Below are 11,445 nucleotides of genomic sequence, written 5' to 3'. Positions count from 1 at the left end.
AAAATGATTGTAAATGTAAACAAATTACATGTTCTTGGTTGTACACAATGTTATGGAGCACAGTGGCACAGTGGATGTTTCCCAGAAATATGGCAGTACAGGCTTGCACAAAATGCAGTAATTTCTTTACGAGCACATGTTTTTCAAAATCTATGCAAAAGTCCCAGAAGATAATAATTAATAAAGATTTGATCGACGACCCATTCAATAATTCGAAGTATGACCTTCCATTCTTCTTTAAAAATGATATAAATAGCCAAATAAATAAATAAATAAATAAATACCTACACACATGAGGTACATTTTTTTATGAAACAAAACAACTGGCAAATATCACACTGGCAATAGTGTTTTATCAATTTCTTATAATGAATTAAAAGACAATTTTTCCTAGTATGTTTTCTCTTTCACAACTGATATTTTAGTCAGAATTTCACCATAAATCTTGAAATCACTGTCACATTGATGCTTTACAATGATGTAAAAAAGAAAGGTAAACAAAGAGAATACAACAGGTTTTTTTTATACATAAGCTGTAATTTGTTGCCATTTCTGCACATTCAAACTAAGGCTAAAATGTCGAAGCATATTCTTTGTGACTGTAGAAGAAAAAATGCCCGTAAGAATGTTTTTTCCTTTTTTCTTTTTTTTAAGGGATGCAACTGAAACTATCACTTGTGTTAAACACCTTAATAACAAATCAAAAGCGGCATTTGTAGTCATCATACGACATCATAAAGGCAGCACAGTATTACAGATTTTAGGCTAAGAAAAAAAACAAAAAAAAACTCTATTTTTAAGTTCAAATCTTAAGTTTTTAGCACATCTCACAGTCACAGACCTGTGCACTAACAGTACAGAAGCTACTCTATTTTCATCGTTTCTTCACAGCAGAACAGGAGCCGCCTGTTTTAGACCGGCTCTGCAGCAGAAGTCTCAGTCACTCCAGAAACAGTAACCTGAGCTACTTTTACCTGAGTCTTTCCACAGCCGCCCCCATCCTTCCCCGCCCCGGCAGCTGCGGCCCTCACACTCCTGCTGTTCCAGTCGCTCTCGGCGCTACTGTCCAGGGTCTGCGTTGCTCCCCGCCACACATGGCAGATGTTGAGGAAGGCCCTGCGCAGGTCCTTGCTTCTCATGGCGTAGATCACAGGGTTCACGGTGGAGTTGAGCAGGCACAGAATGCTGCAAAAGGCAAACACAGTCTTGATGAAGTCGTTCACCTTCCCGAAGAGGTCGAACACCATGATGACTAGGAGCGGGCCCCAGCAGATGATGAGGGCCACCAGGATCAGCACCAGGGTCTTCGCCAAACGCAGGTCCATCCTGGCCTGATCAGGCCTCACGGTCTGAACTTTGGTCCCCTCTGCTGTGTAGATAATCACGCTCCTCTGGGAGCTGCGTCTCAGCATGCGGACGGTGTGGTGGTGGGACTTCCAGAGGATGAACATGTAGGCGTAGATGATGAACAAGAGCAAAGCGCTTGTCATCCCGATCCAAAACATCAGGTATCTCTTGTCGATCAGAGGGAAAATTTTGGAGCAGTCCGAACCCAAATGCTTGCAGTTCCAGCCGAGCAGCGGCAGCAGTGAGAAGACGATGGAGATGGTCCACATCATACTGAAGGCAGTGACCGCTTTGGTCTTTGTGACGATGCGCTTGTACGCCATGGGCCTGTGGATGGATATGTAGCGGTCAATAGCAGTGAGGAACAAACTGCCCACAGAGGCGGTGAAGGATGCTATAACTCCAGCCAGCTTGAAGAGGAAAACAGGAGGACTGTCTTTTCTGTGGAGGACATGAAAGTCTAAAAAGCTGTACACAAAAATGATGCTTCCTATCAGATCAGCTACAGACAGGCTGCCTATAAAATGGTAGGAAGGGCGAGATCGAAGCGTCCGGGAGTGTAGGATCACACACAGCACCATTAAGTTCTCCAGCACTGTAAATGTTCCCAACGTGAGTGCTAAGATGGCGATCACCAGCTGTTGACTGGGAGTGAGGATCATAAAGCACTCCAGGTTGTCCTCAAAGTTCTCTGCACACTGTGCACCTCCTCCAATCGCCACGGACGTGACATTACCATGCGTGAAGTCTGAAGCGTTAGTTGGAAAAATGGTAGCGAGAGCGGTGTAAATAACCTCCTTACTTCCAGGGATAAGTTCAGGAAATGAGCTACCGATGGAGGCAGGGTGAGTCTTCTCCATGGGGAATCCCTTTTTGACCAAGCGGGAGTCAACGGAGGGGTCGTCATAGCTGGCATCGTTGGAGCCGAGATACTGGACGCCTGTTGTGAAGGTGCTCATTGTGGTTCCTGCTATCCTGTGCAAAGCCAGCTTCATGGCTGGTTTGTGGCTGTAGAGATGTTCAGTGGAGAGGCGTGGAGTGTAGCAGCATTAGACTCCCAGAAAAGGATTTCTAAAGAGACAAAAAAACAAAAACAAACGGAGAGTAGACAAACATGTAAGGACATCTTCTTCCACTTCACTTTGTAGATGTACACATTAAGAGATTCATATCAATGCTATAAATGATTAATGAGTTGAAAATGAATTTCTCGCTTGGAGATATTGGGGGAATGTGTGTGTCGGCCAGCTGACTCTGGAGCAGATGCTTGCCAGACAACAGTGGGAAACTGAACAGTTGATGAGTGTGTGTAGCCCTGGGGGGGGGGTCTCTGCATTAATGTAGGACAGCTTTCTTATTAATTAAAGGAGGTCATTAAGCATTGAGCCATCTTCAGTAATCACTAGATTAATTAGGCATCAGGGGAGAGCCTACACAGAAGGAACACATTTGATCAATGAACCATTAGCATTTTGTGTCAGTAATCATGATATAAATTATTGCAAGGAAGGTCTGCATAATTGTTTTGACATAAAACCTTTGGTGAAGTTGAGAAACGGTAATAGTAGTGATTAAAAAAAAACATGGAGATGAAACTCACGAATAAAAAAAACAATGCAAAAAATAATTTAATTGCAAACGCATTTCATAGTAATTTAGAGAAAATACATACCCTACCGCGATTTTTTAAAGACAAATATCCAGAGTCGCTCCATGCCGCAAAAAAGAAAATAGAGAGTAATAAAAATAATCACATAAACTGGGAGTTGACCAGTTTATCTGGAAAAGCGCAACTCTTTTTTTATTGTGATGCTTCCTCAGGTGAACAATCTCCATCAGACAGTAAATCCAGGCGGCATGAGTGTGTGTGTGTGTGTGTGTGTGTTAGAGAGAGAGAGAAAGCGGGTTTAAAGCTGCGCTTTGTGCGCCTGCTGATCACGTGGTTCGGAGGTGCTGAGCAGAATCCACACCTCTTTATTAACATACACGCCCGAAAAGATGCTCTAAAGCCTGAATTATGGTTCTGCGTTAAATCGACGCAGAGCCTAACCGTACGTTGCGCGTCGCCGCGTACCCTACGCCGTAGGCTCTGCGTTGGTGTAACGCGGAACCATAAATCAGCCTTAACTCACTAATCCTACTTTTTATTTCTTGTAACATCCGCTATTATGAAGATAACGGCCTTTTTAGGGGCGTCTTACCACGAAAACATCACAACAAATGAACAATCTCCAATTTGACAGGAGTGACATTTACTCAGACCCAGAGGAGCCACTTTAAATCGAACCTGCATAAACATAAAAAAAATTAAGCTTTGTTGAATAAAAAAGAAAAAAAAGAAAAATAATGCTTTGTTTTTCAAATATCTTTATCTAACCCCCCTCCACACATTCTCTCTCTCACACACGCATCCAACCACACCCACCCCACCCCCCCAAATAAACCAGAAACAAGCAAATGCTGAAGCAGAAAAGAAAAGAATGAAAAAAGATGACAAACAGTATATTTGGATTTGTCTGTAGGGATGCAGCTTTCACTGCTTCATGTAGTAAAAACAAATGTAACCTTGTTTCACTGTATCCAAAATATCAAAGTATCCTAATGTATCTAGTGTTAATAACAATAAATTAGCAAAAAAAGGTTATATGAGATATAAGTTAGTAATTTCCCATCAATCTGTAGTTATAAACGTTTTGCAGTAACGTCTTGAGAACTCACCTGAGGCTCTGGAGGTCCAGCTGCTTCTCCCTTAACATCTGTTATATATTTCCGAGTTTCCAGTCTGCAACAAACCTATTCACGAGTAAGATGTCAGAACTTTGAGTCAAATGTGTTGTTGATAGGCTCATATTATGTGACTTCACCCTCACCTGAAGAATGCATGCTGATGCTCTCAGCTGAGTTCCCTCCCTCGGCATTACTGATTCTGTACATGGAAAGATTTTAGTGAATACCACACGCTAATTTATTTTACATGCACCATCTGTCTAATGTTTGTTAATTTATTTTACCACTCTATGCAGTAAGATCATAACAATAATAATAGATAATGGTGGAAAGGCCAAAATTACATAATGTGTGCTGTAGAGGAAAATGAGGGCAAACATTTGAACTTCTGCCTAGAACAGGCGGTGGCACAATGTAGGAACCCGTCTGGCTAGCTGTCTTCTGCAGCAGTGCCTGCGCGATGAAAAGTTGCTTTCAGGATGTGGTGTGGCAAATAATGTTCATGCAGGGTGCCAGTTGCTAGGCAACCAAATGTGGTGAGCAGATATTAAGATTTTAAGTTGTGGAGATTGATGCCTTCTGTATCTTTATTTATTTTTTTCCCTGTCATTTAAAAGCCCAGACTACCTGCTGCGTTGCTATGTTTTTTCCCCGGGCCCTTTCAGACCAGGCCAGGCCATTTCTGGCAATCTGTGAAGGAAAATGAACATAATAATTGGTTACGTAATTTTTTTTTTACATCTCAAAAGTCAAGACAGTTATAACCGCTATGTAGCTAAAGTTATGACAGTTAGCCACAGTCAATCAAAAGACTCCTGATAGAGACTAATAGAGAGCCCTAGTGTTCAGTTCCCTGGTTTTGCCATACCTAAATTATTGTTCAGAGGTGTGGGGGTATACATATAAATCTTCAATTCATGCAATAACTATACTTCAAAAAAGAGCTATAAGAATTATTCATAAGGCTGGATATCGAGATCATACTAATATACTTTTTTTGAATTCAAATCTTTTAAAATGTATTGATATTGTTGCTTTAAAAACTGCCCTTATAATGTATAAAGCATGGAATAATCAACTCCCTGGAAATATCCAAGTGGTGTTCTCAGAGAGGAAGGGGGTTTATAAATACAATTTATTTATAAATATATATTTTACTGGACTGAGTAAACAAAAAAAAAAAGAATTGAGGTAAATTAGCAGCGGAAAACGCCAAATCAATTCTTTGCAATTGGAAGCATTGAGTTGCTGTCACAGAAAAAGGAAGAGGAAATTAAATTTGAAAACTCCAAGATCCCGGACAACTTTAAAATCATTCTGTATTTCAGTATGCGGAGTAAAACTATGGAACAGTATCAATGTGGAGATAAAACAATACTCAAGTGTGACTACATTCAAGAAAAGATATAAAGAATCCCTCTTTTTGAGGTATAAGGATGATGAATTGCATGAACAATCTATATGGTCGGTATAGTATGTAGCAGTGTGTATGTGTGTAGTACACTGTGTACTGTTACGTAGGTATGCAGATATGTGAGGATGTAAGTATGTTGTATATGTACAGTATATGTGTATGCGTAGGTGTATGTATGCATGTGTATATGTGTGCATATACACATGCATACATACACCTACGCATTCACATATACTGTACATATACAACATACTTACATCCTCACATATCTGCATACCTACGTGTGTGCATAGTGTGTTGGCGGGCTTGGCTCGCAGGGTGTAGTGATGCGTCTAGTGCAGCATGCTAGAGAGACGTTGCATGTAGGGATGCATGTGACCACCCTCCCTTAGTTCCTGCCGCTGACCAACCCAGTCTGGGTAAAGGGAGCCGAGTGCGTAAGCCTCCCGAGGTCAGTACATAGCCTCTCCTTCACCAAGACCCCTCCCTTGCCTCCTTGTGGCAGCACACGGTAACTGGAGTCTCGCGACTCCAGGCTAAAAGGTAGGGGATCGACCCGCTGCCTTGTGGGTAAGTCCAGGAATACAAAGGCTAGGGGAGCACACCCTGAGAGAAAAGCACTGTGACGGAGGCACACATAGGCGGGCCAAGACAGACAGGGGTTCCGGCAGCTTCCTGCAGTCATGGAGAGGTGCTGGTTGTCCTGGGTTTTCCCCCTTGCCACTAGGTCCCATCTCTCTGTGGTGAAGACAGTGCGACTGGGAATTGTGCATCCCCAGTGGCACTCTAAACAAATGATTGCACAGGTCTCTACTTCTGACCTGGTGGATCCAGAACAGCAATGGATTCTGAACTCAAAGTCTGGCGGCGCCAGGATATCTGATGACGGGGGCAGGTTAGGATGAAACTGGGAGCCTCTAGTTAGATGCCTGCACGTCAGCGATACAGGGCTATAATGGTCGCTATCAGCTGGGATCTGAGTGGCAGCTGATTTCGGCAGACCCCTGTATGTCTGAGCAGCCCTATTTAGGAGCCACACTGCTCACCCCAAGTCTAGGGGAAGGCCTAGAAAAGGTGGCCTAAACATTGCCCACTCTACACTTCCCGGGTAGGATACCGCACCTACCGGGACATTCCAACACTGCGGTCGAAAAACAATAAAGAAAAAAGTTCCCCTGAAATTGGCTACATGGAATATCAGAACCCTTCTGGACAACAACCCTGACAGGCCACAGAGAAGGACTGCGCTTGTTGCCTCTGAGCTCAGACGCTATGGCATTGACATCGCTGCCTTGAGTGAGACCAGACTTCTGGACGACGGATCCCTGATCGAAGAGGGCCAGGGATATACCTTTTTCTGGAAGGGATACCCTACAGGAGGTCCGCATCACCATGGTGTCGGTCTTGCCATAAAAAACAGCCTGCTACCCAGTCTCACTGAAACACCTACCGGCATAAGTGAAAGACTTATGTCTGTCCGTATTCCCCTGGCAAAACAACGCTTTGCGACTCTTCTCAGCGCATATGCGCCAACTCTACCATCTGAGAATGAGGCAAAGGACAGCTTCTACCAGGAACTAGATGAGGCCCTACAGCGCATCCCCAGCAGTGACAAAATCCTTCTGCTTGGTGATTTTAATGCCAGGGTAGGGAAAAACCACCTCATATGGAAAGGAGTGATTGGGAGGCATGGCATCGGGAAGGTCAACGGCAATGGCATGAGATTACTCAGTCTCTGTGCAGAGCATGACCTGACAGTCACCAACACAATCTTCCAACAAAAAAATAAATACAAGGCTTCCTGGATGCACCCACGCTCCAAGCAATGGCATCTGCTGGATTACATCATCGTGAGGCGTAAGGACATCAAGGACGTGCATATCACCCGTGCAATGCGAGGTGCTGACTGCTGGACTGATCACCGCATGATCATCTCCAAGCTGCGAGTGACAGTACGACCCCCTGTTCGTCTCCGTAAAGCTGGCAAGAAGAGGTTGGACTGTGCCCGACTTGAAGAAGCCGAGGCCCGGAACAGCCTGCGATCTTCCATTGCAGGGAAGCTGCAGGAAATCGACTCCTTCCTGACCCCTGAAGGCAGTATGGATGACAGCTGGACCCGTCTGAGCTCGAAGCTTTACGAGGCCGCAGCTGAGTCTATTGGTTACCGCCGGAGGAGGCATCAGGACTGGTTCGATGAAAACTCAGAATCAATCAAAAGCATACTGGACACCATGCACAAGGCACATAATGCAGTCTTGAACAACCCTACATCTGGCCAGTGTTGTGCAACTCATAGGTAGCTTGGCTGTCCAGTTATCAAGGCTAATGATAATTCTATTAAAGAATTATTAATAATTAATAAAGTTGACTATTTATCAAATTGTATTATCAAAAATGATAATTCTCGTAGGGGCACCACCGCCGGGGCCTTACTTCCGGTGGGATTCGATAACTAACAGCAGAAAATCAGTCTCATTATGATTTGAATTATCCTGCAGAACAGCAAATCTTACAGAATAACAGTGAAGGCGTGATGTCCGAACACTAGGCTCTGCTTAAACAAATCACTTTGTGACCAAATCTTGCATGAAATAACACAACCACTCATAAAGAAATCAATCAGAGTTTATTTACATACGGGTATCAAAAGAGATGTAAATAAGTACCCGAATAAATCTGATGGCACACGACATTATTATAAAACCATTAACTAACAAGAAAAACAACAATCAATAAAATGAAACATAAACGTTAAATGCATGGAATGAAAAAGAAAAGAAATCAAGCAATAATAACGAAGATACAGAACATCTACAGTTCAAACAGGGTTCCTGTGGTCTTTTAAAGATGGACGCGCCCTCTGGCCACGTGCAATTAGAACGGATGGTGATCCCGGTGTTAAACCGTGATCAACTGCAGAAAACAGCGCTTTAAAACATGAATGACTAGCAGAAAGTAGTGACTACAAATTAATGAAAACAGTCCTTATAATGATGGTGGTGTAATCTCAGCTCTGAACACAGATTTAGCTCTGTAACACTCCCAGTTAAACTCATACACCCAGGTCTCACAATCTCACACACAGTTCTGAACACTCTTAAATCCTACTGATCACTGCTACGCGGGCTCACGTCTCCTCTGGGATCCGGAATTGGGTGCCTGCGGGTTTGCCGACTGGGTTCGCGGTCCTGCTGGGGTTTCGCAGTCAGGCTATCGCGTCCCGTCCCTTCCCCTGAAACGGATTAGACAGCGGCGGGGCCGCCTCGTGCCGGGCCGTGGTTCCGGACCAAAACGGAGGCTCACACGCATTCCTAGGCGCGGCGGGGGGACCGGTCTCTCCTTGCCGTGCTTCCCTCTCTGCGCCGGTCGCCGACGCGCGGCCGTCCGGGCCCCGGGAGAGCTCACGCCGGGCGAGACGCCGGCCGTCCGTCCCCGATCCCTGCGCCGGTTCGCAGACAGGGGCTCGGAGCGGGGAGGGGGGGGTTCAGTCAGAGAACTCAATCGCAGCTGTGTCCCGATCTGGTTGCCGGGAGCGCGTGGGCGTCGGAAGCTTGGATCTGTGAACTTAAAGAGGAACAGAGTTTAGTGAGAAATCGGAGCCTCCCGGGGGACCGCGGCTTCAACGGCCGGACCCCGAAGGGCCCGGTCCGGTGCGGGTCTCCTGCCTCCCCCCAGCCCGGGGGGAGAGAGAGGAGATGGGATGCTTTGGCCTGCGCCGATGAGATGAAGTTGAGAAGCGAGTCAATGGGAGCCGGAGCTCCGCAGGCCCGGTCCGTTGCGGGCCTTCCGCCTCCCCCCAGCCGGGGGGAGAGAAGGGAGATGGGATCCTTTGGTCCTGCTGCTCAGGAAGAGAGGTTGATCGGAAGAGAGAGAAAAAGGAGCAGCGGCAGGGGTTTTGATCCTACGCGCGCTGCGGTGACGTCATCGGTGCCTCATTGCGATTGGATGCGCGCCGCTTGTAGGCGACACTCCCCCCACGCAAGGCATGCTGGGGGTTGTAGTTCAGGCAACAGCGGCCATTTTATGAGGCACATTAAAGCGGAAAAGGGGGGGTTCAAAGAAGCAGTACCATTTTGAGGTCTGGTTTTGGGGTCCGCTGCATCCGGCTCCCCCCCAGGGGGTGTCGTAAATCCCCAGGGAGTCTGTTTCCCTGGCAGAAACTTTCCTTGCTGGCTTTGATCTGTTTTGACCCCCCCCTCTTGGGGTCATAAACTTGCTATCTCGGGCTAGGCAGTGGGGTCGCAAACGGACTATCTCGACCCAGGCCGAGATAACCAGGAGTTAGCAGCAGGGGGTCGCAGGACTTCAGGAAGAAGGGGCAAAGTCTGGTTTTACAGGTCCTCATAATCACAAAATATTCATACATTTATAAGTCCAGATGATCACTGGGTGCGGCCCAACAATCCCCCCTTTAAGATTCGATGAAGGACTGCAGGGTCCGCGTCGGAGCTAAAACAAACGGTCCAAGTCCATGTGATCATCAAACTCTGAGGGCGTGAGCTGGCCTGGTTAGTCCACTAGGCGAGCAATGCACAAAAATACGAAAAGAACAACATATTTGAAGCAATAACATCATTCATTTACCTAACACAGTGATATCACTCTTAAAGTGCGGTAGATGAAAGATAAAAGGAGGGGTTAGTTAGGTTTCAGGATGTACACTGTACCTAAAATCAAAAGCCAACAATTTAACCACTCTTTGATTAATTGCTAGGCGACAAAAACACACATTAACTTATGTTTGGCTGTGGAAGCCTGAAAGTTGTGTGTAGGCGTGAATTTTTCTTTAACGCCACAAGGTATCCTACCCCCCTTTCCAGGGTCCCAGGCGTGGGACCCCCCTCGCTCTAAGGTACGGCGTCTGCGCCTTGGTTGTTCTTCTCTGGTTTACTTTAAGAAAACGCTGAGCTGCTTCTTCAGCGTCAGTAACAGTGAAAACTGGGAAGGGCCGCAGCTCCTTTCGGGTAATTAATTTATCGGCTTACTCATAGTGGCGTCTGACCAGGGGGCTCAGGGGATGAGATGACCGGGCTCGCCACCTTTTTGGGTCCAGCCTAAGAACAGACTTGCCTGTCGGTCCATCTCCATCAGCCTGGTCACCTCTGCTGGTTCTCTGTCCACTGCGATGAGCTCTCTGCCATTAATAACCACACCTCAGCTCATGGTCCAGGCCCCAGCGCTTCGCTTGGGATTCTGGCAAGAGATTACACTTATTAACGAAGTCAGCTCACGTTATCACCCAGATTAGAAGAAATTAAACCGATAACCAACCCTGAGAGACTGGGGTATTGGTTATAACCTTAGAAGCAAGACCCAACTGAAAGGAATTAATAAAGTGAATTAAAAGGGAGGAATCTTTAAATAACTTTAAATTAAAGATTCAACTTAAAACACAGTAGAGATTAATCTGAGAAGATTAATAACTCACATGGGGTAATCAGCAAAAGTTCAATTAATAGAATTAAAGAACTTAAGTCAACCATCACCTTCAGTTAAGTATGGTTGCAAAAGGGGATTAATCAGAGATTAATAAAATAGTGATCCCTCAATAAAAGTTCAGATTAATAAAAATCAGGAATTTACAGCGAGCCAACCATTAGTTTCCATGGAACCTGGTTGCAAGAGGAAATTACTCAAACAGATTCACAAACATTGAGTGATAGAAAAAGTTCAGGTTAATAAAATTAACAGAACTTAAAGCAAACCCAACCATTACCTTCAGTGAAGCAAGGTTGCAGAGGAAATCAATCACAAGATTAATAATCGTGTGATGAAAAATAAAAGTTCAAATTAATAAAATTAAAGAACTTAACAAAGCAATCACCCTTTAGTGAGGCGAGGTTGCCATTAGAACAGGGATGTTTTAAAATAACCGTAGGAATCAGATAATGAGGGGGGAAGAAAAATAAAAATATTTTCTTTCCCGATCAAAATTAATGTTCTGTTATTTCATACAA

The 11,445-nt window shown here is 45.0% G+C and overlaps 1 protein-coding gene across 2 annotated transcripts; it reads right to left on the bottom strand.

Annotated features, from left to right (window-relative positions):
- Nucleotides 1-3,170, bottom strand: LOC133462357 (cannabinoid receptor type 1B-like). Of its 2 annotated transcripts, none has more exons than XM_061743568.1 (2): nucleotides 3,020-3,170; nucleotides 1-2,418 (listed from the first exon to the last, which is right to left on the bottom strand). In XM_061743568.1, the coding sequence occupies exon 2, from the start codon at nucleotides 2,340-2,342 to the stop codon at nucleotides 912-914; it is 1,431 nt and encodes a 476-aa protein (XP_061599552.1). In that variant the 5' UTR covers nucleotides 2,343-2,418; nucleotides 3,020-3,170; the 3' UTR covers nucleotides 1-911. The 2 variants fall into 2 exon arrangements, with proteins under 2 accessions (XP_061599552.1, XP_061599553.1); XM_061743569.1 differs by having other exon boundaries at nucleotides 3,025-3,170.
- Nucleotides 3,171-11,445: the final 8,275 nt, after the last annotated feature.

This window comes from Cololabis saira, chromosome 16, assembly GCF_033807715.1.
Source record: "Cololabis saira isolate AMF1-May2022 chromosome 16, fColSai1.1, whole genome shotgun sequence".
Classification (NCBI taxonomy): domain Eukaryota; kingdom Metazoa; phylum Chordata; class Actinopteri; order Beloniformes; family Belonidae; genus Cololabis; species Cololabis saira.
The sequence above is the reverse complement of the archived record's forward strand: the minus strand, read 5'-3'. Positions and strand labels throughout refer to the sequence as shown.

What these genes read in the sequence shown, in the direction of transcription:
- LOC133462357 (XM_061743568.1), bottom strand. Translation starts at nt 2,342, where the DNA reads ATGAAGCTGGCTTTGCACAGGATAGCAGGAACCACAATGAGCACCTTC.